Genomic DNA, 25,171 nt, shown 5'->3' with positions numbered 1-25,171 from the left:
TGGGCAAGTCAGCTAATGTGACGCTCAGCTCCGACGGTATCAAACGAGCGACATGAGGAAGAACGGAGCGATTCGCTTGAGATTCTGAGAGCTTGAGGAGAATTCGCATCATCTCGTCTCGTCTTCGCTTTTCGTCTGTCTCGGTAGAGATTCACGGTCCTGCGCCTGAACCTGGCCAGAGCACAGTGCTTCCGAGAGTCAAGAGCAAAGCAACGGTGAAAGAAGAGGGGAAGAGGGAGACAACGATAGGAACAAACTCTCCTTCGCCGAGAATACGCGACTGCTCATTCGAGTTGCGCAATTAGGGGCGAACATTTGGCAAGATTGATTAGAGTGACTGGTTTTCGGGCTGACGTCCTCCGACAGCGGGAAACGTGAAAGCTTCCGAGCGATTCCTCCCAACGAATCGCAACTCCTTCTTCTCCAATTCTCATCGCGCTGACCTCCTGCACCGCTCACTAGTAGAGTTGACGTGGATGCGTCTTTGTTGCAACAGTGTGCTTCCTTCGCCCGAACACGGTCGAGTTTCAGACTTTCGATTCTGTCCCTTTGCCTGTTTTGCCTCTTCTCCTGCTTTTCTTTCTCCTCTTGCCTCTTCCAGTGACCGCGCGACCCTGGTACTCGTCTGCTGCGCATGACGGCGCTGTGGTGGTTGTCGCAAGGGTTAACAGACGCGGCAGTCGGAACGAAGCAGCGATTTCTCCCTTTTCAAGTCAGGCGTGCATATCTGTTCCACCTTGAACGCCTCGAGTCCAACTAGAGCTACCACTGCGATCGATCAATCTGTGTGTCGAAGCCTGAGAATCGAGATTGAAAGAGGCCAAACATTGATGAGAATCGAGGGAAGCTTCGTCGGATCATTCGCCGTGTGGTCCATCGAGCGGGTCGTATTCTGTAGCTTCTGATGCGCTGTTGCAGGTGTCGACGGCGATCAAGAGTGAGTGGTGGAAGGGAGAGAACCTCGTCGATTTTTGTGACTCAACTTTCTCCCACACTCGCATGTTCCTCTACCTCCTATGCATCTTGTTCGGCCTCAGTCTACCATCGATGTTTCGCTCGATATACTCCCGCCTTACCCGCTCTCGATCCGAGTTGTACGATCAATCGGATGCGATCACTCTCAATTTGAGGAGTCGACGAGATGCTGCGACTCTGTGGTTCAATATGGGTTGGTGGGACAACGAGTGAGTGTATCCCGAGCTACCATGTATCCTTCGCTGACAGTCGGCTCTATTCAAGCAGCGGAGAGGAGGAATTCTCCGAAGCTGCTTCCCTTCTCTGCCGCAAAGTCGCTCTTGCAGCTCGACTCGAACCTAATAAACGGATATGTGTGAGCGAACTGTCACTCGTAAGTACTCGAAGCCCCGCTGATGCACTCGACGATGAACAGGAGGTAGGATACGGCTCGGGAGATTCGACTTTGCTTCTCGCGAAAGAGTTCTCGCCTCAATCCTACATCGGACTCACTTCTCTTGCTTCTCAGCACAAGCTAGCTTGTGAGTACAGTCGGAAACACCTCACGCTCCGTCTTGAGCTGACTTGCGATGAGCAGCTCGGCGACTGAAAGAGAGCGATTTCGACTCTTCAAAATTCGACCTTCGACAAGGCGACGCTGCAAACGCCTTATGTTCACTTCCGGCATCCTCAGTAGACGTAGTGCTGGCAGTTGATTGCGCCTATCAGTATGTCCCACAACTCTTACCTCGATTACTGTCCGTTCTCTCAAGCTCATCTTCCGTTCGACAGCTTCTCACCTCGACAAAGCTTCCTCACTTCCGCTGCTTCGACTCTCACGAACGACGGAAGACTCGCTCTCACCGATCTGTTGCTCCCCTCAACTCCTCTCAGTCTCCTCGACTCTCTCGCTCTCCGGATGATCTGTCTCCTCGCCCACCTTCCTTTCGAGAACCTTCTCACTCCTCGAGACTACAGAACATCACTCGTCAAAGCCGGCTTCGACGAGGCGACGATCGAGATGCAAGATATTTCCGAGCAAGTCTGGCCAGGATTCTTGAGATTCATTGAGCGGAGGGAGGAAGAGATGGGAGTCGTCTTGGGGTCGAGCTGGAAAGGACTCAAGATGTACGCGAGAGTCGTGAGATGGTACAGTGGAGTAGGTGGAGGAAGGAAACGGTTGAGGTTCTACTTGATCAGTGCGAAAAAGCTCACAAAGACAAAAACTCATTGAGGTAAACTGCGTATGATCTGACGTTTGTTGCTTGTTGTACGACCCCTGGCATGTTGTTGACCCTTTCGAGATTCTCGAACTTGATTCGACCGTGTCGAGATTCACGTAGCGACTTCAGCGAAAAGCGTTCAGCGAGTGAGCGACCTATTCGCCTATCTTTTACCGTGAGACCCGTCGAGTCGGTCCGTCTGATAGGGTTCGATCTCGTGCTCATTGAGATGCATCAAAGGAGAGATCAGTCTGCCAAAGTACGTGAGTGTCTCCTGCGAAGAGATGAGCTCACTCTGCCTTTCGACTCTTTACCTATCACTCGCTTCGCCTCGACATGGACTCTTTGCCTCGTCAGTTGCTCAAACTCATTGCAGGCAAGTCAAGAACCCTCTCATCTAGCTCGCGAGACCAGAGTTGACCCATCGAGAGCGAACAGACTCAATCGAACAAGATCCTCGGTCCAGGTTACGCCAGACTACCCTCACTGCTCTCGCCAGGACCAACAAGACCTTCTACTCGATTTGTAGACCGCGACTCTACCTCCATCCAATCTTGTTGAACGAGAAACGAGCGATGGAATGGGCTCGAAACTACACTCGTCAAGTTGACCCGTGGAAGATCTCTAGAGGCACTCGAGAGCTCAACGATATCCTCGTACCCAAGTCGGTGAGTCTCGAGCGAAACCGAATGATGTCGCGACTCTGATTCAATCTCGCATCGCATTTCTTCGTCGCAGATTACTTTCAGCTATCGCAAAGACCGCAAAAGGAAGACAGTCACAGGGCCTCGACCTATCTTCCCACGTCTACCAGCTCCAGTTGACGGATCCTCAATGGTCAAACTCGGTCTCTCTCCGTACTTCTTCCGAAACCTCACTTCTTTCACCCTCAGAACTCCTGTACCCTTTTCGAGCACCTCGAGTGATCTGCCCTACGATCAGCAGTTCGTAGTCTCTCTGTTCGGACCTCTCGGAAGCAATCGCGCGACAATTCGACGACTCGTCATCGAACAGACGGGGAACAAACGACTCGTTCCATTCTTACTCGAAGCCGATAAGCGATTCTCGTGAGACATCTACCTCGACGACATTCCTCGTCTCAATACAGTCGTGGACGAAGAAGATATGGAATGGCTGGCTCTTTGCGAGGAGGAGAACCAGGATCCCTTTGACGATCCGAGGTTTGAAGAAATCGAAAAACGAGTGTTCAAACTCCTCCCACGGGATTACTCTGTCTTCAAATACGCTTCGTACGAAGATCTCGAACCTCAAGATCTCCTAGAAGCCATCTACGACACTCGCCGAGTCTCTTGTCATCCGTTCACCTCTTTGAAGAAGCTCGTTCTCGCAATCGACCGAACTTTCGAGCTTTATCTCATCCTGATCTCACGACTCTTCCCTTCTCTCAAACGTCTCGTGCTCATCGGCAAGATTCTGACCTCCGTCAACGCTCAACACGACGTGAAGTTGCTTCGACACTCAATCACCAAGTGAGTTCCCGTTTTTTCCCGCTGGATTACTAACCCGAGCATTTCTCATCTGCTCGTCTCCTCATCAGACGCAAAGGTTCGTTCGTCCCTCCTGGTAACGCTGCTTCACTCGCCGCAGCTTCCCCAGACATCTTCACTTCTTGGAATCGTCTCTCAAAAGCTGAACTCGAGTCGGAACCGAAATTCAAGTACGCTGGACCACATCTTTCGAAACTCGACCTCTCAGAGTTGGAAATAGAGCTCGCCTGATTCGAGATGGAAGAACAGAAGGAGGAAAAACAGGTTCATGATCTTCGTTGTTTTCGGGTCTCTCATTTCTCGCTTTTTGCAATCGTTTTTCGAACTCATTCTTTGCCACGTCCTTGCCTCTCTCGAGTCGCTCCAACTTCCTAAACTTCTGTGGCGTGGGGACCAAGAGCAAGTGGAGGCAAAGACGAGAAAAGAGGGAGTAAAGATTCAGAGAAAAACAACTCGTGAAGGTAGAAATTTCCAGCTATCCTCTTCCTTTATACCTCAAATTGACAGCGTGACACGCTCGACCATCGCCTACAATGTCCCTCACATCTTCGTGAAACCACTCGACGTCGTTCCTGTCTTTCAAAGAGTCGACGTCGATTCGGAGAGGCGGCAAACGCATGTCGTGATGGCGGAGGCGCGCTAAAACTTGCTCGAAGGAAATCGCCTGATGGAAATAGAGTAGTCCGACGCTTCGATTGTAGTGTTCAACCAGCATACGACGAGCTGTGAATCGAACGAGACCGAGATTGGATTTGACGACAATGTCGGCTTCCCTGGCGGCCTCCTCAACCTCTTCTGCCCAATCGATACCGTCATACCAGTTCGACAGAAGATTGAAGGGAAGCGTCCAGCCTCTGACCTCTCTGGCAGCGAATTCGGCGAGGAGTGCGACTCCGTGGCGGTCGAGTCGCTGGACTCCCGTGTCGTGCTCCCACTCTGCGACTTCCATATTGAAAATCGGTCCTCTCTCCAGTGGGCCGTATTCGAGAGTAAGGAAACGAAGGTGAGGGAGACGCTGGGGACCTTCAAGGAGTTTGATCAAGTCTCGATCGATCGTTGTGAAGCCGAAAGAGAGCGAGACGAGGTTCTTGAGGGGGAGCACCTGCGAGATATCCGCTGCAAAATCGAGACCGAGGTCGAGACTTCGGAGATGAATGAAGGAAGAGAGGTGTTCGATCGGGAGACGTGAAGAAGTCGGGAGATTGCCTTGTAGACGTAGGTTCTCGAGGGAGTTGGACAGAGGGGCGAGAACACGGTGTAGTTGAGAGAGTTCTTCAGCGTCAGAGACGTAGACATCTAGTGAGGTGATTTTGGCAGAGGGGAAAAATAGAAGGAAGTAAGATGATTCGGAGAGGTCGTCGCGAGTACCTCCAGGAGGCGAGGTGATGAGAATTTCGCTGATATTCCCAGCTTGAGGATCGGGTTCGCCCCCCACGCGCCAGATATTGAACACTTCGAGTCGACGGAGGTTTGGGATTTGTTCGAGCCACTCGAGTGTCGAGGAGAACATGTAGAATCCAGGGAAATATAGCGCCGTAAGGCTACGAACACAGTTCGGAAAGGTCACGAGGTTCTTGATGAAGAGGTCTACGGGAGGACGATTCGACTTGGTGGGAACCGTTATTTCGAGTAGATTTGGGAGTTTCCCGAAGAAGGCTGGTATGAGAAGCGGCTCTTTAACGAAAAGCATGACATCGTAAAGGGAGATTGATTTGACTAGAGGTCCTTTGTCGGGGTGAGTCTCGAGGGTAGCGAGGAGTTTGTCGAGTTGTGTATCATTGTCGATCTTGACTCTTCGATAGAGCGCTTGTTCGTGGAAGGGGACGAGTGACTTGGAAGGAGCGATAGTTGCGAAGGAATGTGGTGAGGGAGGAGAAGAACAAGGGTTGGGTGTGGCAGCGAGGTCGAAGATAGATTCGAGAATTTCTGGAGGAAGGGTCGAGAGTCGATCAATCTACGAAGGGAGAACTCGGGGTCAGGACTAAACGCCACAGCTTCCTGTCTAAACTCACTTGGGGCGTCTGTGGCTTCCTTTCCACGCGTCCTTTCGCAGTTGACACCGATTTAGCACGAAACTGCTCAAAGGTCGAAAACGATGGTCAGCCGACGTCGGGACGAAGGGTAGTAAGGTGAGTCTGCTCACCATTATTGTCTACAGGGCTCCGATGTGGAACAGGATTGAGGTGGATGGAGCCGAGTGAACAGTTCGGGAGAGAAAGAGAGGGAGCCCTTTGTCTCCAACCATATGTCAGATCCAGCACTCCCATCACGGACAAGACACGACATACTATCAGAGATCACTTCAGCCAAAGCAAGACTCGCCCAACTCGAAGCTGAACTCGCTTCATTCTCCTCCAATTCGACTTCATCTAAGAACAGTGAAACTGCCTCAACTTCTACTCCAAACGGTACAGAGACCATTCGAGGAAGTCAGAAAGAATGGCCACTTAGCTTGAGGGAGTACAAGCGATACGGTAGACAGATGTTGATAAATCCAATCGGCCTCCCAGGTTCGTCTCCCTCTTCTCCTCCCTCCTGTCTTTCTTCATGCGTCGCTGACAACCTCAATGTCATCAGGTCAGCTCAAGTTGAAGAGGGCGCACATCCTCGTCGTAGGAGCGGGAGGACTCGGTTGTCCAGTCTTGCTGTATTTGGCTGCAGCGGGAGTCGGTCAGTTCTCTTCTCCTACTTTCCCTCTTGAGTTCTGACACTGATCCTCAATCTCATTCGGTAGGGGAGATCACGATCCTGGATCACGACACGGTAGAGCTATCGAATTTACATCGTCAAGTCCTACACACTGAGGAGAGAGTTGGAATGAGTAAAGCTCAAAGCGCAAAGATCGCCCTCGAAGCGTGAGTCAATTCCACTCGACAATGAGACTGCTCCGTGGACGAAGTGTTGACCGACTCGAACGCGCTTGAGTGAAACAGCTTGAACTCGGATATCGAAATCAACGCTTATGAAATCCCTTTCATTCCGTCAATCTTCCACTCTCCCTCCACACCTTCGTCTCTGATCACTCCCGGAACATTTTCTCTCGTCCTCGACTGCACCGATAACCCCGCGACTCGACATTTCCTCAGTTCTTATGCCGTCGCGATGGACGTTCCCCTCGTCAGTGGAGGCGCAGTGAGAGCTGAAGGTACGGTCGGAGTATACGGTCTACCGATCAAGTCAACAACTTCAACGAGTGATGGTCAAGCAGCAGAACAGGAGGAGAGAGGACCTTGTTACGCTTGTATCTTCCCTCCGCCTCCTCCTACTCCCGTCTCCACCTCGTCACAACCACAAACACAGTTGGAAAGGGATCTCGAAGCCCAGAGGAAGAGTCTAGCGGGTACTGGAGCATGCTCGGATGAAGGAGTGTTGGGAATAAATTGTGGAATCGTCGGAATTGGAATGGCCGCAGAAGCTGTCAAGGTTCTTCTCGGTATCGGTCAGCTCTTTGACACTCTCCTGTGATGTATGCCTCGACTGACTTGCTCTCTCGGATTATAGCGAAACCGACTCTACACCTCTTCGCACCTCTTTCCCCTTCTCCGTATCGAACGATCAAGACCCGAGCTCGCAAACCGACATGTTCAGCTTGCGGTACCTTGTCGCTATCGACCCTCGAAGAAGGACCACTGTCAACTCCTCAATCTCGGTGGAAAGACTTCATTGATTCGAAAGACGGTCAATGGCCTGGATGGGAAGATCCTCTCTGCAGTTTACCAGGAGTCGGAGAAGTCATGGAAGAAGGGAGAGTAGACGAGCGGGTGAGAGTGAAAGACTTGAAAGAGTTGCAGGAAAGGAAAGGAGTGAGAATCGTCGATACGAGACCTGAACCAGAGTTTGGCATCGTCAACCTCAAAGGTAGCGTCAGTGAGTTCACACTCGTTCCGTGTCTTTCGTGTCCAGAGCTCAATGCTGACTCGCTGCGATTGAACCTAGATGTTCCCTTTGCGAAATTCCTCAAGGATCCTTCTGTCGCGCTCGACGACGATGCGTCCCTGAAAGAAGGAGAATCCGACACGTCAACTATCGCATTCATCTGTCGACGAGGCAACGACTCCCTCCTTGCTTCTCGAGCACTTCGTCGGTGGATCAGCGAGAAGAATGACAGAGATGGAAGGACGAACGAAGAAGGAGTGCGAATAGTCGATATCGTTGGAGGATTGACGGCTTACGCGAAGGAGGTCGAAGGCTTTCCAGTATATTGAAACCCTTCAAATGGAAAAAGCTTTGTCAGGTAACGATGAGTCTGTTCGCAAACTCTCGCGAGAGATCATCTCGATAGCTTTTCGCTCTCTCTCTGCGTTCGGATCGGTTCGGGAACGTAATCTCCTATTCGCACGATACCAGCTTCCGAGGACTTGATCGGAAAAACAGAAGCGATCCGTGTCGAGCGAACGGAGTTCAACCCGTTCCTTGCTCCCTCTCTCTTCGCACTCCCGTCCCTCGCTAGCCTCCGAAGTATCACATAGCTATCTGTCACACCTGTACGAGTCCCTACTACCCCTTTCGAGGGTCCCTCGCCTCGTCTCTCCCGAGTTAGATCTAGCGATTTTCATCTCCTTCAACCATGGCTCACCCTCACGCTCCGACCCTTGGAACGCCTTCTGGACGTGAGTCTTCCCTCTACCATGAACTGCGGGATCAAGCTGACTCGTTCGTTGATTTACAGACTCTCGATCAGTTTCGCCTGCGAGCAGTTCCTCTTCGCTCAAATCTTCCGTTCACTTTGGTCGCTGGTCTCGAGAGGAAGAAGCCGAACTCGTATCAACTGTACAAAGTTTCAGTGGAGATCTCAAGCAGTTGGAGTATTGGGAAATCATCAAATCAAAGTTGCAAACGAACGCGAAAGGGAGGAGTGCAAAGGCGTTGAGGGATCGTTACAAGGCATTGATGAAGTCGGCACAGAAGAACGAGGTCAAGAAGGAAGAGTTGCCGGTTTCAGAGTTGCTCGTAAGCAGTGATCATTCGCAGGGTTCGTCTTTCCCTTTCTCTTCCTCTTCCTTTTCCTCCGCCTCCTTCTGCTCAGTAACTGACGTCCCCCTCACTCGGATACTATCAGAAGGAACGTTTAATCACGTCTCGCCGGCTCTATCAGGATCCTCGCTCTCCCTACCTTCTGCTTCACAAGAATCTCGTCGCGTTTCCTCTCCTCTCGCTCAATCTGTCCCGTCAAGCTGTGCGTCCTCCGCCCTTACTCTACACCTTCGCTTGACTGACTACAACACTCGGAACTGACATCTCGTTTCACTGCGCAACAGCTCAGAATCACCCACAACAAGCTCAATTCACCGTCTCCTTCTCGAATTCTCCCGCTCCTCCGCCTCAATGGACTCTCGCTGAAGATGCCGTTCTCCTCACATCCCTCATCTGTCCTTCTGAACATATCCAGACCTGGTCGGACGTTCACGCTGTCGCTGCAAGAACGTTCGAACTGGGCGAACGAGCGACTTTCAACAAAACGATCGTCGAATGTCAAGAGCGTTACTATCACGCGTTGAGGGGAATTCGTCTCGGAGGTAGTAAGTGTGACAACCTCAAGTCGTTGCGTGAGTTACTAACGAGTCCGTTCCTTGAGTTACTGACGAGTCTTTGCTTTCTCAGGGAATGATTGGGCTGAAGAAACGATCACGACGATCGAACGAAACAATTCGACTCATCGCGATCAACTCTCGATGCACGCGCTCGGAACCGAACTCGGTCCTCCTCCTTCGTCGTTGCAAGAATCGACTTCTCGACCAATTTCGAGTCCTCAGGCGACCTTTTCTTCCCTTCGACAAACTTTGGTTCCACCTCTTCATCCCTTTCTAGAACACTCTTCGTTCCAGCCTGCTCACACCGTCGATATCAAACCTCTCGCACAACGTCCTCTCGTACCTTTCTCGAATTCGAACACTCAAACTGTTCCGTCGCTTTTTCCTCCTTCGACTTCTCAGCTCGGATCATCATTCACCGGTTCTACCGAAGCTCTTCGACGCAATTCGATCACCTTTGACTCTGCCGAAGGACCGTCCTCGAATCATCCTCAACGTCGTCCGAGCTCTCCCGGTTTCTTAATCGATTTCCCTCGAGTTCATGAGCAGCGTACAGTCGACGACCCGAAACTCGCTTCCTCCGCCTTTGGGTTTCACGAGCACGACCCCCGTATTCCTCCTCCTCAACCGTCAGTACTAGCTAGACCGTCCCTCTCGCCTGCCCGATCTCGTCCTTCTCTCTCTCGTCCGAAACCTATCCCGAGTCTCATGAACGTTCCTCAGAACCAGAACCCCCAACGTCTCCTCACTCCTCAAGACCCGACTCAGCTTGAACTCTTCCCTGCTCATTCTCCTCCTCCTCCGGCCACAATCGTTCCTTCCGCCGTTTCGACGTCGAAACCTTCGATTCTTTCTCACGGTCAACCTTACCCTCATCCTTTCGTTGTCCCTTCCTCCCTTCCGCTCTCTCCAGTATCGCCTGAACTATCTCGCGAACGTCAACTGCCTCTTCCAAGCTCCCCCGTCATCGACAAAGACCCTTCGCGATCGAAGGAAAACCCTCTCTTCCTCGCGCCGAGTTCGTCCCTCACTTCAAAGAGTTCCGATGGTGGCCTCGAAGAAAGTCACACTACGACTGGATTGGGGATTGAGCTAGGAGAGGAAGGAGAGGTGGAACAGATTCTGGAGCGATCGAGGGGCGAATCGAAAGAAGCGGTCAGTGGCGGAACGGGAGAAGGCGAGCCGGGACAGGAAGAAGGGCAATCTCCTCCGGCGAAGAGACGCAAGGTGCAGTTCGCCGAACGTCAAAAGGAACAAGAAAAGTAAATAGAAAGTAGTCAAAATCGAATGTCGGAATTCGCTCGCGTTTGTACCCTCCGTCAAAATTCGTTTTTGGAAATGTAACTCTAGTTGTGTCTGTCGCTGAGGTAGTATCATCCTTCGTTCTCGCTTTGTCTCTTTCTCTGCCCGATTCTCGCACTTAGGAGACTGGAGTCGGAATTCACACAATCGACTGAGAGACTTGCAAACTGACTAGACAAGGAAATCAACGATCGAAGAGACTCGTATTCAAGTAGGAGAGCAGTGTAGTACATTCTGAGAGATCGAGACTTGAATCCGAGGGTACTATTGGTACAATCAAGCGAGAAAGAATCGATTTTTGTCTTGTACTTCAAATTTTCTGTTTCTTGCGGACGCTCGTCGGAGAGCTGGAGGTTCGTTCACGTTTCTGTTTCGAAGTCGAAGTGCTGTGTCTCGAAACGATATGAGCTTTTGCGCGACCTATTCTTGGGAACAAGGGATCAAAGCTCACGAAGCAACGATTTCAACTTCCTCGTCCTGATCCTCCTCTTCTTTCTTCACGACATTCGATCCGACTTTCTTCCTAGTCACTTGCGCTACTTCTTGCTTCATCGCAGCCGTAACAGGAGGTAATTTCGATTGCCAAAGTCGTTTCGAAAGATCGGAAATGAAAGGAGAAAGCGATTTCGATCGTTCAGTACCTGATCGTTGACCGTTTCAACATCCAAGTCAGCTCGAGTCTGTAGAGGTTGACAAAGGGAGAGAAAGGACAAACCTCCAGCCATTCGTTTCGCAGTCCACGAGAGGACGCAATGAGTTTGAGCTCGAGTAATCGCAACGTACAGAAGACGTCTACTTTCGGCCAAGTTCATCAACCACCTATCCCGATGCGGAGAGAGAGATAGAGGGAACAGAAAGCTGACCTTTCTTCATCGATCTTCTTCTGAGTATCAGCGAGGTAAAAGGGGAAAGTTCCATCTTCGACTCCCGGAATGAAAACACAAGGGAATTCCAGGCCTTTCGCAGAGTGAACCGTCGAGATGATCACTTTCTACTCTCGACGGCAGCACGATGAGGTCAGTCTGCGGAGGAAGAGGGAGGGGACTAGAAAGCGTACTGGGACTTTGCCATCACTCGAAGCTTGTTGAGTATCGTGATCGGTCGCGAGAGAAGCAGCGCTCAAAAACGCATCAAGTTCTTCACTGACCGTCGTCGAGGGGTCCGAGCTATGGCAATGATCGGTTTCAGAGAAGGATTGACGAGCGAGATAGAGAAAGTTAGAACTGACGATTGATCGTTCTCATCTTCACTCTCACTTTCTTCCTCTTCCTCTTCACCCTCGTCGACATCGATGACTTGCTTTCCCTTCCCTTTCCCTTTCCCTTTCTTTGCAGTCGAAGCTTTTCCCTTCCCTTTCCCCTTCACAACTTTCTTCTCCTCTTTCCTCGACCTCAAACTTCTCTCACTCTTCTCCGGAGCCGTCTCGACAATCTCAATCTCATCGTCATCCTTCTCGGCTTTCTCGGGTGGTACCTTCGACTCTCCTCCTTCCTTCTTGACGAGTACAGCGTAGTTCTTCAATTCTTCAACGTTGAGCAGTTTGTCGTCGGCTTTGTCTTTGTAAGTCTTCGAGAGATGAGATTTGTAGTCGATTTGATCGATGATGTACGTGATCAATTCGGCGACAGAGACCTACTCGACTCGAAGAAGAGTCAGTCGAGTTTCACTCCCGTTGAGGAGAGAAACTCACTTTTCTAGCTTTCCTCCTACACCTCCTGATGACCTCTACGAACCCCTTCACTCCTTTCTTCGCTTGAGCGCTCAAGGACAACGCTCCCTTACTTCCGTCCGCGATGAGCGTCAACACTTCCCAAGGACTCTTGTTTTTCGATTGAGCTTCGACCAAAACTTGATTCATCGCTTTCTCTCCGAATTGACGACGCGGGACGTTCGAGACTCGAGTGAAGGCGGTCGTGTGATGAGGATTTGAGATGAGTTGGAGGTAAGAAAGGAGGTCTTTGATTCTATTGATAGCGAGTCGTTATATTCTACGCTCACTCTCTTCGAGTGAAGGCGAAAGATCGACTCACTCTGCACGTTCGAAGAACTTGTGTCCACCTCTGAAGATCGACGGAATACCCAACTTCTGTAACGCCAATTCAATCGAAAGTGACTGATACCCGGCTCTCAACAAGATCGCAAAATCGTCGTATTTGAGTAACCCTCCGAGATCTTTCGAGAGTTGCTGGATTTGCGAAGCGATGTAATGTCCTTCGTCGTCTCCGTCTCGGGCTTTGTGGAGAACAACGGGGGAACCGGTAGGGAAAGAAGAGTAGAGAGCTTTGTTCGGTCGTTTCTTGTCTTGCTGGATTACGGAGAGGGCGAATTGGAGGATCGAGTTCGTAGAGCGATAATTTTCTTCGAGGAAGATTTGTCGACAGGGTTTGAAATCTACGCAAGAAGAAACGCCAATTGAACACAGTCGCAACGAGCCAAGTTCCAACGATCTTCTCTCACCGTTGACCATTCTATTCAAGTTCTCAACTTCTGCGTTCCTCCATCCGTAGACTGTGATAGCGGAGATCCACAGCATCAGCACCAGCAACCAACTCGAGACTGTGAGGATGCGATGAAGTCGAATCCCGACTCACTCGATTGATCAGGATCTCCGACAACCGTCATTGAATTCGAAGCTTTCGACATGTACTTCGCGATCTCGTATTGCGTAACACTCGTATCTTGGAACTAGTTTCTCGATCAAGAGCAGTCGGAACTGAGATTTCCTGCCGAGAGGCGAAGAAGAGGAAAGCCCGAGCTCACCTCGTCAACTAGAACAGTTTGAATCCTTTCGACGACGTGAGGGTTCTTCTTGAACAACTCGTGACTATCGAGCGAGTAGGAGAGTGTCAGTAATGAGCCGTGAGCGGAGGGAGAGCTGAGATGCTGACCCGTAGATGAGGAGATCGTCGAAATCAACCGCATTCGTCCTCGTCAGTTCGTTCTGGTAAGCTCTGTGGACACTCTCATAGACAGAGTTTAGTATTGTGCCTCTCAAGCGAACTTGCTTGAGCAGGACCAATCTTCAACTCGATCGGGAGGGTGACTCACCTCCAAATTTTCGCGATCCATTCCCTCTCCTGACTATTCACAGTCTCCTCCCTATCGATTCTATACGAATCCGGATCCAGTCCTTTACTTTTCGCGTGACTGATTCGATCGACGAAGCGAGAAGGAGTCCATTTCTTGAAAGTCGTTTTCGAAGGAAGATTCGGGAATTGAGAAAGGATTCGTTTCATCACCGAAGCACTGAATGACACGCGGTCGGCAACGGGAGAGCGTCAGTGTGTTGGAGTATACCGGTGTGAGAAAGGAGGAAGGGAGGACTCACGCATCGTCTCGATCGAGAATGGAGAAATTTGGAGAAAGTGAAACGAGTCGACCGTACCGACGAAGATCTAACAGGTGAACGATTACTCACATCGCTACGCTTCCACTTAGATGCGTAGGATCAGAATCACTCACACTGAGCGCAAATCCTGTGCTCGAGAAGACCGTAATCAGCTTCTAATAAAGACGAAAACTGATCCAGCTCGTCCTCGACTCACGCATGAAAAGTTCCCATAACGAGGCTTCCGGTCGTTTCATCCCCTAACATCTTCTTCAAACGTTCCCTCATTTCGTTCGCAGCTTTGTCCGTGAACGTTACAACCCTGTTCAACTCGCAAAGTTGAGTCAGTCGAGCTCCTTCGTCGTGTTACCTCCTCCTCTTTCCCGCCCCGCTGCGCCTACATAAGACGTATGGAGGTATAGAATAGATAAGTACTTACACCATTCTTGCCGGATCGAGTCCCTGATAGAGGATCAACCACGCAATCCTCGTCGTCAAAGTTTTCGTCTTCCCGCAACCCGGTACGCCCGCAACGAATACTCCACCGTGATGAGACGCCGTGACAGCATTGTTTTGTGCTTTGTTGAGACCCGACTGTGTGTTCCGAGATGGAGATGAATGATGAGATCAGAGGGAGCGTGCGGAAAGAAGGGGAGATCAGGCGAAGAGGACTCACGAGTAAGGAAGAGAGAGGCCCAGAGTCGGTGAGATCAATGACTTCAGCCATTCTCGAGCTTGAGGTGAGCTGTGGAGAGAGGTGGAGATGAGTGGTGAGGAGAGAGGGAACGATCTACAGATTTCTATGTTTCGAATTGAGAGGCGTTGTAACGCGTCAAGGTTCGAAAAGACCGCGTTCTATGGGCGGGAAGTAACCTCTCGGAAAGACAGGAAGAGAAGTGATAACGAATTGCCGGTTGCGAGGGAGGATGATCAAAGAGAGGAAGAGAACAGGAATACGACAAAACGAGGTGAGAGAACAGGGCAACGAAAGTCGTACTCGAGAAGCGCACAAATCCTTTAATAGGCTTCCAGCAAGAACTTGAATGCAGAGGAGAAACGAGTGCGAGTCCAGTTGACGAGGGAATGAAGGTCGACACGACAAGGCGTTTTCGCAAAATCGAATCGGAACGACGTCCTCCTTACGATCCATTGCCTCTCCATTTCTTCGCTTTCTTCCCTGGTCGTGTCGATGAGATCGGTAGTGTCCGCGAGAGTCAATGTCGAAGCGGAAGTGGGACTAGTCCAACTCGAGGCGATGGACGGTTTGGTGTAATTGTTTTGTTTCATCGTTCCACAAGCTTTGGAATCCTTCTGCCGCCGGCATGGGCCGTGATTGTGGTAGAGGTTGAGAAGAAGAGGACCAACGACCGGTGTTCGAAGTTCCTCGCAATCCGTTCACTCGACCGACGACTCCGCACGAAGAAGCACCATGCTAGGAACGAGAGTTTGTTGTCGAGACGGGTTCAGGAATTGAGGCTTCAGCCGCTCTGTACTCCGATCACAAGCAAATCAGTATAAGAAGAAACGATGTGAGATATGAATATCGGCGTACAGTAATTCGATCCTCCTCTTCGCCTCCTCCTCACTCGGTGCAGGTCTCCCCAAAACTTTCGCCATCTCCTCCCTAGTTTTCTGCGTGATCTTCTGTAACTTGTTAACGAATAGAGTAGAGTACGTTTGAGAAACGGTGGTGAGGAAGGGGGAGAGGGATTTCGATTGGAATTGACCTGCGCGAACGAAACGAGTGAGTGAGGTTAGAGGGGAGATGAAGGAAAGCAAGGAGAGATGGGACGGACCGGCAGCCATTCGAAAAACTGAATGAGAGAGGAAACAGAAACTTTGAGCTCGAGTGACCGCGACGTACAATAACCGTCTACCCAATTCAAAACTTCATCGTTCCATTTTCCGAAGCGAGAAGGGAGAAGCTTGAGTTTACCGTTCCTCATCAACCTCATTCGGTTCCGTCGCCCTAAAGAACGGATAAGTCCCATCCTCCACAGCTGGAACGAACACGATTGGGAATTCGAGTCCTTTCGCGGCGTGACATGTCGAAATAGTTACTTTCTGTGAGAACGACCCTGAGGACCCATCAGTTTCCGGGTGAAGGGAAGAATAGGACAGAGAGGAAGCTCACATCTTGGTTAGCGTCCGATTGAGCAGTTTGAGTTTCGGTATCCGTAGCTAACATTGAAGTTGCGAGGAACGTTTCGAGTGGATTGGTCGTTGATGTCGGGTCGTTGATGTCGGGTCGGTGACTCCAGGTACAGCCCTTTTCTTGAGGTGGAAAGGAAAGCATACTTACTCAGTACTGCTCGGTAGTAGCAGAAGTGAGCAGACCTCCAAATCACGAAGCGACCTTTCTCGGTAATTCTTCCTCTCCAAACTCCCCCTCGAAATCTTCCTCCCATCTCACTTCTTCCCCTATCTCAATCGCCTCCATTTCCGTCTTCAGTTCCTCCCGATCCGTCGGGTTCTCTTCCGCAAGCAACGCCGCAGTATTCTTCAATTCTTCGACGTTTTCCCACCTTTCGTTCGCGTCAACTTTTCGCTAGAAAAGCTTTGTAATGCGTCGATTCGAGGACATAGTCGATTAAAGCTACTACGTCTGCTCCCTATCGTGGATCAATCCAACGTCAGTTCGAAACAAATACAATTGAATTGAAAGAGTCGAAGAACTGTCCTCTCTCGCTCCCTTCTTCCCCTCCCCAACATTCTCCACGAAACCTTTCGTCTTCTGGTGTGCCGCACCCAGGGTCGCTGCCCCTCTTCTCTCCTTTCGCAAACCTTTCACAAAGTCAAAAGGCCATAATCTGTTCTGGCCGATCCCAAAATCGGTTCCCTACCGTTGGCTCCAAGAGAGCGCTACCTCGTTCTTCCTGAGCACCTGAGCGACTGCTTCGAGTAGCTGGAAGAGCCTTCACCTCCGACTCTAGTCGAGACAGATTAACCCTTTTTCGTTCCAAGTGTCTTGCCTGTGCTTGTGCCTCAGGCGCGGAGCCTATCTGATAACATCACAGCAGCCTGCAGTCTGTACATCGAAGGGATCGAATCCTCGAGGTCGAAGGAGATGATGTTTTGATGAGACTCGAGATCAGCTTCGGCGGAGCGGTTGTCGTCGGACCTCGAAGGCGATAGTGGTCTGTAGCCTCTAGTGTGCTGGCTGGACTGTCGATGGCGACCAAAAGTGAGGAGTAGAAGGGAGGAGGAGGAGGAGAGAGAGCTCGCCTTCTGTGACTCAACTTTCTCTCCATAAGGCATGTTCCTGTACCTCCTATGCATCCTATTCGGCCTCAGTCTGCCCACAGTATTCCGCTCAGTACACTCTCGCCTTACTCGCTCCCGGAACGAGCTGTACGATCGATCTGATGCGATAACCCTCAATCTCAAGGGTCGACGGGTTGATGCGACTCTGTGGTTCAATATGGGTTGGTGGGACAGTCAGTGAGTGCGTCTTAAAGCTACTGCGGCGCTCACACTGACAGTCGATCCGATTTCTGCAGTGGAGAGGAAGAATTCTCCGAAGCTGCCTCTCTTCTCTGTCGCAAAGTCGCTCTCGCAGCTCGACTCGAAGCGAATAAACGGATATGTGTAAGCGCACTGTCACTCCTAAGCCCTCGCAGTATCACTGATGATTTTGACGATCAACAGGAAGTAGGATACGGCTCAGGAGATTCGACTTTGCTTCTCGCGAAAGAGTCCTCACCCAAATCCTACATCGGGTTCACTTCACTCGCTTCTCAGCATGATCTCGCTTGTAAGTGCAAACAGTCTTGCCCTCATCCCTCTTGACCTGACTTGCGATGAGCAGCTCGTCGATTAAAAGAGAGCGATTTCGATTCTTCGAAGTTCGAGCTGCGACAAGGCGACGCGGCCACCGCTTTGCATTCACTTCCACCATCCTCAGTAGATGTAGTTTTGGCAGTTGATTGCGCCTATCAGTATGTCCCACAACTCTTATCTCGATGACTGCCCGTTCTCTCAAGCTCATCTTCCGTTCGACAGCTTCTCACCTCGACAATCCTTCCTAACCTCCGCCGCTTCGACTCTTACGAACGACGGAAGACTCGCTCTCACTGATCTATTACTCCCTTCGACTCCTCTAACGTCATTCGACTCTCTCGCACTTCGAATCATTTGTCTCCTCGCCGATCTCCCTTTCGAAAACCTCCTCACCCCGAAGAACTATCGCGCATCTCTCGTCAAAGCCGGCTTCGACGAATCAACAATCGAGATGCAAGATATTTCAGACCAAGTCTGGCCAGGGTTCTTGAGATTCATTGAGCGGAGGGAAGAAGAGATGGGAGTTGCTCTGGAATCGAGTTGGAAAGGACTGAAGATGTACTCGAGAGTCGTGAGATGGTATAGTGGATTAGGCGGAGGGAGGAAAAGGTTGAGGTTCTACCTGATATGTGCGAAAAAGCTCGCAAAGACGAAAACTCACTGAGGTGGGTCCCGTGCTCGTGTCTGTCGATGCTCACTATCCTTTCGCGAATGTTTCTGCTGACCTTTCTCCATCCGGTGCTTTGCAGCTCATACCCACTGTGCTCTTTCCCCTTTCGAATGCAAAGGGCGCTTCGAGGGTCCGTGAGCGGTGAATCGTGGAAGGATCCCACCTCAAGCAGCTCTTCTTTCTCCTTCTCCTTCACCCTTGCTCTCTCCCTTCTGCGCTCTTCCGCTTCTTCCTCCCTCGCTGCGATGTCCCAGCCTTCTGGCGCTGGAAGTGCTCCTGGTGAGCAAAATGTGTTTGGAGTTTGCGGGAATGAATTGGGTGAGTCCTCTAGCTCTTCGCTCTCCAAGGCCTCGCTGACCAGTTGTCTTCCCCGTTCTTCCTTAGCTCAAAGAGGTGTGCAAGATGCGTCCTCGAATTCTTTCCGCGAGGTGCCTGCTGACCCCGCTCCCTCTGGGTCGTAGTCGATCGCCAATTACGCGCTATGGATCCCGAGATGAAGGAGGACAGATCCAGGGAGATTGCCACAAAGTACGTTCGGTGGACCAAGTTAGCAATTAATTTCAGGTCAAGCAGTGAGCTTGCGTCTCTTCCATTTCCTTCACTGTGCTCAATCACTGATACGGAACTGTCTGACAGATCGCACGGTCACCTCAGAAAAAGCTTGGGCTCGCTGGGAAAGGTTCGCCTTGAGCGACGACGCCCAGCTCATTCGACAAGAGCGACAACATCGGAACGAGACGGTATGTGGCCCTATCGCGTATCCATCTTCTTCGCGCTCATCTGCTCGCAATGACACAGGGACAGCAATGGTTCCGTGAGACACTGCGAAACGATCAGGAAAAGGCCTTGAGCGAATGTAAGCCTGGATTTCACCCTCTCGCTCTCACTAGGTTTGCTAACGTTCTCCGTATTGATGGACGGGACAGATCATCATAGTAAGTACTCTTCGATGTATTCTCGATGTCGATTATCGCTGACGAATCCGGCAAAGCAGAGTTAGTGAAGTTGGAGAATCTGCTGTCCAGCGACTCGAACGTCACGCGCACAATTCCCAAGGCCTGGCTTCGAGTGCAGATGCTACCGTACTGTAAGCATCCTCGTTCATTAGATCAGCTATAATTCAACTGATCGTATCTGGCTCACATTCAGATCGCCGCGCTATGGCGAAAACGTATGTCAAACCACCTTATAAATGGCTGAGCGAACTTTCGGATGACCCCGAAGGACGACAGAACTCCGAAGTCGGCTATTTCTTCAACTCCCTTGTTCCGAAAGGGCTCCTTCTCGCTGAAGAGCTTCAACAGATTCAAGCTTTCGTGAGCCCTAAGTCCAGTTTCTTTCGAACAATCCGACTGAAGCAAAACATTCCCTACACTCTACAGACATCGATCATCGTCAAGGGATATTATCTCGAAACTCCACAGACATCGATCATCGATCAGAAGCACCTCGATCAGGAGGACCATCGCAAGAGTCTCGAAGCATTCCTCGACTGGATTTGTAGAAACGCCCCTCAAGCTGCCGCTTTGACCGAGAGATTCGCAGAAAACCCACATAGTGACGGTGTACTTCTCGGATTCACGGCTTCGTTGCCGCCTTCAGTGAAGTACGACGTCCGCGACTACAGGAAACTCCTCGAGTCGAAAAGTCTCGCTCACAATCGTTACTTTCCCCGAGCTCGTCGAGATGTCGCCCTCAGCTTGACGTGATCCCACAGTGTAGTTGTTCCTTCTTCTTGCTTCGACTGCCCATTCGCCTGCTTGTCTCACTCCCCTTATTCCTGCTAAGTTTCGTTTTTGCAGCTTGTATTTGTGAATTTGACTTTGTTCTATACCTAACTTCTCTCGTCGTACTCGTCGCCTCCGGACGATAACTCGACGATGCGAATAATGTAGCAGTTGCAACAAGCAAGATCTACCCGAGTTGACGAGACTTGACAGTTCTCCTCGCGATACCACTTCCTTCTCCCTCGTAACCAGTTCTCGCTTCCCCTCCCTTGTAAGTCGCCTTCATACTCGACAACTTCTTTTGGGCCTTGTCGTAACGAAGACGTTTCTTGACTCGAGCGTTTCGGTTCTCCTTCTTGCGACGAGGCGTCAATCCCTTGTTGGCGAGAATTTGACGAGTCGCACCTCGAGGTCCGTCGGCCATTGACGCTGATAACGCTTCAATCTCAGCCCTAAGCAAGCAAGTAAAGGGAAACTGAGTCAAGACTACTCGATACGATCGAAGAGAGAAGAGGAACTTACTTTTCTGCCGCTCGATCTCCATCATATTTAGCCTTCTTCGCTTTCCTTCCCTCATCCTTCTCCATCTTGACGAGATCATAGTAATCCTCATCGTCGTTCCCACCATCGTCTCCATCGTCGTCTCCACCTGCAGCCGCGCCTCGAACTGCTTTCGCGGCTTTTCGATCTTCTTCGTCATAATCTCCCTCGTCGAGTCTCTCTCCCGCTTCGTTCGCGTCCTTCGCTCCATGTTGTTGTTTCTTGAGTACTTCTCTCCTCGCTTGCTCCTTGCTTCTTCTCGGTACATCGTCGTCTCCTCCAACTGCTGTTGCCAATCGTTCTCGACGAGCGGCTTTTTGTGCGACCTGAGAGACGTGGAAACGTAGAGAATGACGAGTCGAAGCTTTATCGGCGAGATCTCCGTGAGTGAGAGTCGAAGGATCGAGGTAATCCGAAGTAGAGGAAGCGGAACGAGCAGTCGAAGTGGAAGGTTTCGGTCGTGAAGAGGAGGAAGACAGAGGTGCGAGAGTTGGAATGACCGGAGCTGTGGGTTTCTTGGCCTTCTTCGAGGGAGGAGGTGAGGCGATAAGTTCTTCCTCTTCCGATCCTTCTTCATCGTCCAACATTTCGCCGTCTTCTTCTCCTTCCGAATCGTCGCTGCTGTCAGGTACTTCCATTCCCTTCTCCCTCTGTCTCTGTCTAACCCTCTTCATCAATCCTTCTGCACCTTCTTCCGGCGAGACGTCTTGCATGATCTCCTCCAACTCGTCATCGTCCAATCCTTCCAACATACTTTCCGTGATCTCCTCCCCTTCTTCATCCTCATCCTCATCCTCCTCTTCTGAATCTCCCTCGTTGTTGAGAGAGTTATGGAAATCGAACATTTCACTCGCCAACATTTTCCCTTCATCTTCTCCCTCTTCATCGGAATCTTCTTCTTCTTCTCCGTAAGTAGCGGTCGTAAGATCTAATTCTTCCATAGTCGCGAGAGATTGTCGGAGAGAGGAGATACGGTTTAGGACTTTGGTCAAGAGAGACTGAGGTTGAGGAGTTGGGGAAAGGAGGAGAGAGAAATAGAATGCGAGGGTTGGGAGGTAGGTCGAGAGTGCCTCTACGAGTAATCACGAGCTCGTGATTAGTGAAACGTAGTGAGTGAGAGACGGAGGATAGACTTACGATGTTCGAGTTCCATAATCGCCAATCCAGGATGTTCACCACCTTGACCATCTCCAACTTTTCGAACATTTTCCAAATCATTCTCGACGTCCTTGATCTTTGAAGCCGTCCTGACGAAATCATCGACCAATGCTAAAGTCTCTGGGGAGTACTTGAGTAAATGAGCGATCGATTCCTCCTCATTGAGAGCTTGCGTATCGATTTTCCCTTCCTCTTGATCGATTTTCTCCTTTCCCTCTCCATCCTCCTCTTCCAAATCTAACCGTTCCTCCAACTTTCCCTTCTCTAGTTCAGTATCCTCATCGTCCGAATCGACTAATCCGTAATCTTGACCACGAAGTTTCTCGAGACTCTTCTTTTGTAATCGTCTAGCTTCTTCCGCTTCGAGTTCTAATGCTTCATCATCTTCCGAATCTGCTTCCCCGGGTGCTCTCCTCGAAACATGATAATGTCCCGCAGCCCATCTATCTTCATCCTCTGAATCCTCGTCGGAACCTTGTTTCTTCTTTTCTCCTTCTTCATCGGAAGAAACAGTCGATTCTAATTGATCTTTCGCTGGAGTCGTATCGTCCGCGTCGTCATCGTCGGAGGCTTCCGAGCCAGAAGAGGAATCGAATACTTGATCTTGTTTAGGATCGTAAGTATGTCCAAATCGACCAGATTTCGGATCGTAAATAGGTTTCTTCTCTTTCGTTTGTCGTTGTTTACGAGGTTTCTCGACTTTCTCCGATTCCTCCTCCTCTTCTTCGTTGTCTGAAGACTCTTGATCTGGGAGATTGAGACCGTAGATTTCGTCGGGTTCATCGAGAGAATCATCTACCCCATTTCTCGCAACCAATCGTTCAGCTTGCTTCTCCCGCATCGAGAGAGAGAATAAACCACTTACCGTCCCCATTCTGAGCATATCCATCCTCGTCTAGTAACATTTTATCCCGATTCAAATGAACTAACATCCACTCTCTCGCCTCATCAGCTCTCTCGCCTTCCCTCCGCGTCGAAAGAATGATGGGAAGACTTACATTGATCCTCATCCCCACCCATCGTATCCTCATAAGTCTCCATCCTCTTCCCCAACCTAGATTGTTTAACATCGAACGGTTTCTCCTTCTCGGCTTCTCGTGCTCGATATTTCGTCGCTTTCTTGGCGCCTTTCAAGGTGGATTTACCCATCTTGTCGGCGTTTCGTACCGGAGATCGAGTGGCTGAAGGTGTGGGAGAGAGAAGAGAAGGAGCGAAAGGGGAATTTGGATTTTTTTGATCAAGAGTCGGTTCTCTTCCTACTCTTCATTTACGATCTCGCTCAAACAACTAGTCAGGATGGTTCAGTCACCGAGAACAAGTACGAGCACAGGCGCAGTGGGTACGACAGTCGAAACGGGTTCTCATTCTTCAGCGACTTTGGTCGGTTCTTCCGATTCCCCTTCAACCTCATCTCGCAGCGACGCATCCAGTTCCGAGTCAGACTCTGACTCTGACTCGAGTGCCGACGAAGAGGATTCGGAAAGTGAAGTTTCAGAAGACGAGGACGAGGAGGAAGAGACGATCAAGTTGGAACAATTGTTGATCAAAGCGAGAGAGTCTGCTAAACAACGACAACTGGAAGAGAAGGAACGAAAGAAGAGTGCGGGAATGAAAGGGGGAGATGGAGATGGATTGGCTGGGAATGAGGAAATGGTTTTGTTTGGGATGGATCAAGACGACGAGGAAGAAGGGGACTCTGATGAGGAGGAAGGTAACGAGTGAGTACATCCCTTGATCAGTGAGGAGCTTTCGAAAGCTGAATTAGCGTGTTGCACGGAACAGCGGTACACCGAAAGCCTCAACTTCGAAATCACATCTTCCCGCTGCTTCTCTCGTCCGACCCCTCTCTAGTTCCTTCTCCCTCGTTCCCTCCACCTCGAATATCCCTCTCGAGACTCCCGCCGTCGATCTGAAAGGGAAATCCCGAGCAGGCCCCATCGCATTATCACAAGATTTAGCCGGAGTTTTGAAATCGACTCAAAACGGACAAGGGGAGAAATGGGGTTTGGCCCCCGTACCTCGTTTGAGTAAGAAACAATACAAAGCCGTTCGTCCGCTACCTCTTTCCCTCTCCCTCCTCGCCGTCGTTTCCCTCGAGGCTGACATGACTCGCTCGTTGGGCAATTGGGGTTAGAATCAACCGCATACGGCCGGATCGAAATGGTTCGATATGCCAGCTACTCCGATGACTCCAGAATTGAAGAGAGAGATCGACGCGATGAGGTTGAAGAATGCGTTGGATCCGAAAAAGTTTATGAAAGGTGGTGCGAAGAATGAAAAAATTGGGGAATTCTTCCAAGTAAACTTCCTCCTTTCTCTTTCTCTCTCTCTCCTCTTCCTACTCGTGTTCCAGAGAACTGATCACGTTGTGTTGATGTCAGGTTGGACATATCATCACTCCCAACACACGAGCAACCACTTCGAATTCCCTCCCTACCGCATCGAAACGTTCATTCGTAGAAGAATTAGTGGAGGACGAACAAGCTCGAGCGTACGCGAAGAAGAAGACGAAGGAAGTGATGCAGAAAGGAATGAGTGGGAGGAAACGACAGAGAAAAGGGTCGAAGGGAAGTTATGCGATGGGAATGGGAGGGGGGAAGGATGGAGCGGGAGCAAGTGGGGGGAGCAGGAGGAAGAGATAGCAAGGGTTGGTATGTCGAAGGACAGAGGAGGGGAGAGCCTGACGGAGATTTGCCATCTTGCTTTATTGTTGTATCAAAATCTTGCGATCAATCGTTATCGCTCGCTTGTCCTCTCTCTCTCTCTCTCACCTGCTGCTTTCGCGCCTCCAGCTGCGAGCACGCTGTCGAGAAATCATCTGAGAGAGTGAGGACGTCTCGCTCCCTTTCGCGAGGTTTTGGCGAACTGCGAAGTCAAGGTCTCGCTCGCCGAGAGACATCGGCTGGGAGCTGGGTACGAATGCACGGCGAGACGCAACGGAGTCTGACACCGAAGCCTCGCAGTTTTCTCGCAGCTCGAAGACACTGGAGAAAAGAAAACGATAAACTGCTTGTGCTTCTTTGACTTAAGAATCATTATGTACGACAAAAGACACTGCGATGCTATAGCGGTGCGAGTAAGGAAGGAAGGTAGGAAGGGCGAAGAGAGTCGGAACGCTTAGTCTGTGACGAGAGAGAGGGAAAGGATTAGCTCTCAATCGAACAGTTTCAACGAGAAGAAAAAGGGGAAAAGTTTCTCACTCTTGGCGGACTCCTTGTAGCCGGAAGCCTTGGCTCCATGCTTCGACTCGTCGGCCTGAAGAGAAAAGAGATAGAGTGTCAATCGAGAGAACGAAGAGAGAGAGAAAATCGACGGAGAATAATTTTACCTTGTCACCGAGAGCAGAGAGACCAGCGGAAGCACGGTCAGTGAGGGAAGCGTTTGTTTCACCTTTAGCTACCTCCCTACGGAGTGGAACGAAGATAAGAGTCAGCAAAATAGTCGAAACGG

General features: G+C 50.6%; 9 protein-coding genes across 9 annotated transcripts; 5 read left to right on the top strand and 4 right to left on the bottom strand.

The window, feature by feature from the left end:
• Positions 1-999: 999 nt before the first annotated feature.
• JCM6883_006291 (class I SAM-dependent methyltransferase) lies at positions 1,000-3,916 on the top strand (the record flags this gene model as incomplete). The annotated part of the gene is made up of 7 exons (XM_076635551.1): positions 1,000-1,184; positions 1,243-1,330; positions 1,391-1,496; positions 1,553-1,682; positions 1,747-2,153; positions 3,286-3,667; positions 3,736-3,916. The coding sequence occupies 7 exons, from the start codon at positions 1,000-1,002 to the stop codon at positions 3,914-3,916; spliced, it is 1,479 nt and encodes a 492-aa protein (XP_076484474.1).
• Positions 3,917-4,160: 244 nt separating this feature from the next.
• On the bottom strand, positions 4,161-5,831 carry JCM6883_006290 (uncharacterized protein; the record flags this gene model as incomplete). Its single annotated transcript, XM_076635550.1, has 3 exons — positions 4,161-5,639; positions 5,698-5,760; positions 5,829-5,831. 3 exons carry the CDS (start codon positions 5,829-5,831, stop codon positions 4,161-4,163), a joined length of 1,545 nt encoding a protein of 514 aa, XP_076484473.1.
• A 99-nt stretch (positions 5,832-5,930) lies between these two features.
• On the top strand, positions 5,931-7,890 carry JCM6883_006289 (HesA/MoeB/ThiF family protein; the record flags this gene model as incomplete). The annotated part of the gene is made up of 6 exons (XM_076635549.1): positions 5,931-6,195; positions 6,263-6,355; positions 6,420-6,540; positions 6,619-7,124; positions 7,187-7,552; positions 7,622-7,890. The coding sequence occupies 6 exons, from the start codon at positions 5,931-5,933 to the stop codon at positions 7,888-7,890; spliced, it is 1,620 nt and encodes a 539-aa protein (XP_076484472.1).
• Positions 7,891-8,252: 362 nt separating this feature from the next.
• JCM6883_006288 (uncharacterized protein) lies at positions 8,253-10,482 on the top strand (the record flags this gene model as incomplete). The annotated part of the gene is made up of 5 exons (XM_076635548.1): positions 8,253-8,295; positions 8,355-8,657; positions 8,745-8,861; positions 8,944-9,204; positions 9,287-10,482. 5 exons carry the CDS (start codon positions 8,253-8,255, stop codon positions 10,480-10,482), a joined length of 1,920 nt encoding a protein of 639 aa, XP_076484471.1.
• Positions 10,483-10,828: 346 nt separating this feature from the next.
• On the bottom strand, positions 10,829-14,573 carry JCM6883_006287 (ATP-dependent helicase; the record flags this gene model as incomplete). The annotated part of the gene is made up of 18 exons (XM_076635547.1): positions 10,829-10,904; positions 10,970-11,159; positions 11,234-11,310; positions 11,382-11,509; positions 11,576-11,684; positions 11,747-12,150; positions 12,209-12,482; positions 12,549-12,909; positions 12,976-13,026; positions 13,110-13,203; positions 13,279-13,342; positions 13,407-13,469; positions 13,567-13,764; positions 13,847-13,913; positions 13,981-13,994; positions 14,064-14,168; positions 14,286-14,440; positions 14,523-14,573. 18 exons carry the CDS (start codon positions 14,571-14,573, stop codon positions 10,829-10,831), a joined length of 2,481 nt encoding a protein of 826 aa, XP_076484470.1.
• A 782-nt stretch (positions 14,574-15,355) lies between these two features.
• On the bottom strand, positions 15,356-16,142 carry JCM6883_006286 (uncharacterized protein; the record flags this gene model as incomplete). Its single annotated transcript, XM_076635546.1, has 4 exons — positions 15,356-15,573; positions 15,643-15,719; positions 15,783-15,910; positions 15,981-16,142. The coding sequence occupies 4 exons, from the start codon at positions 16,140-16,142 to the stop codon at positions 15,356-15,358; spliced, it is 585 nt and encodes a 194-aa protein (XP_076484469.1).
• Positions 16,143-17,102: 960 nt separating this feature from the next.
• Positions 17,103-20,005, top strand: JCM6883_006285 (class I SAM-dependent methyltransferase; the record flags this gene model as incomplete). The annotated part of the gene is made up of 11 exons (XM_076635545.1): positions 17,103-17,287; positions 17,347-17,434; positions 17,495-17,600; positions 17,655-17,784; positions 17,849-18,255; positions 18,933-19,036; positions 19,095-19,152; positions 19,223-19,231; positions 19,291-19,383; positions 19,446-19,612; positions 19,679-20,005. 11 exons carry the CDS (start codon positions 17,103-17,105, stop codon positions 20,003-20,005), a joined length of 1,674 nt encoding a protein of 557 aa, XP_076484468.1.
• A 205-nt stretch (positions 20,006-20,210) lies between these two features.
• On the bottom strand, positions 20,211-22,870 carry JCM6883_006284 (uncharacterized protein; the record flags this gene model as incomplete). The annotated part of the gene is made up of 5 exons (XM_076635544.1): positions 20,211-20,475; positions 20,546-21,635; positions 21,701-22,516; positions 22,587-22,646; positions 22,720-22,870. The coding sequence occupies 5 exons, from the start codon at positions 22,868-22,870 to the stop codon at positions 20,211-20,213; spliced, it is 2,382 nt and encodes a 793-aa protein (XP_076484467.1).
• A 147-nt stretch (positions 22,871-23,017) lies between these two features.
• On the top strand, positions 23,018-24,363 carry JCM6883_006283 (Fcf2 domain-containing protein; the record flags this gene model as incomplete). The annotated part of the gene is made up of 4 exons (XM_076635543.1): positions 23,018-23,439; positions 23,504-23,768; positions 23,856-24,020; positions 24,103-24,363. 4 exons carry the CDS (start codon positions 23,018-23,020, stop codon positions 24,361-24,363), a joined length of 1,113 nt encoding a protein of 370 aa, XP_076484466.1.
• Positions 24,364-25,171: the final 808 nt, after the last annotated feature.

This window comes from Sporobolomyces salmoneus, assembly GCF_050403485.1.
Source record: "Sporobolomyces salmoneus JCM6883 DNA, S_salmoneus_JCM6883_v1_ctg112, whole genome shotgun sequence".
Classification (NCBI taxonomy): domain Eukaryota; kingdom Fungi; phylum Basidiomycota; class Microbotryomycetes; order Sporidiobolales; family Sporidiobolaceae; genus Sporobolomyces; species Sporobolomyces salmoneus.
This window is presented reverse-complemented; position numbering and strand designations above follow the sequence as displayed.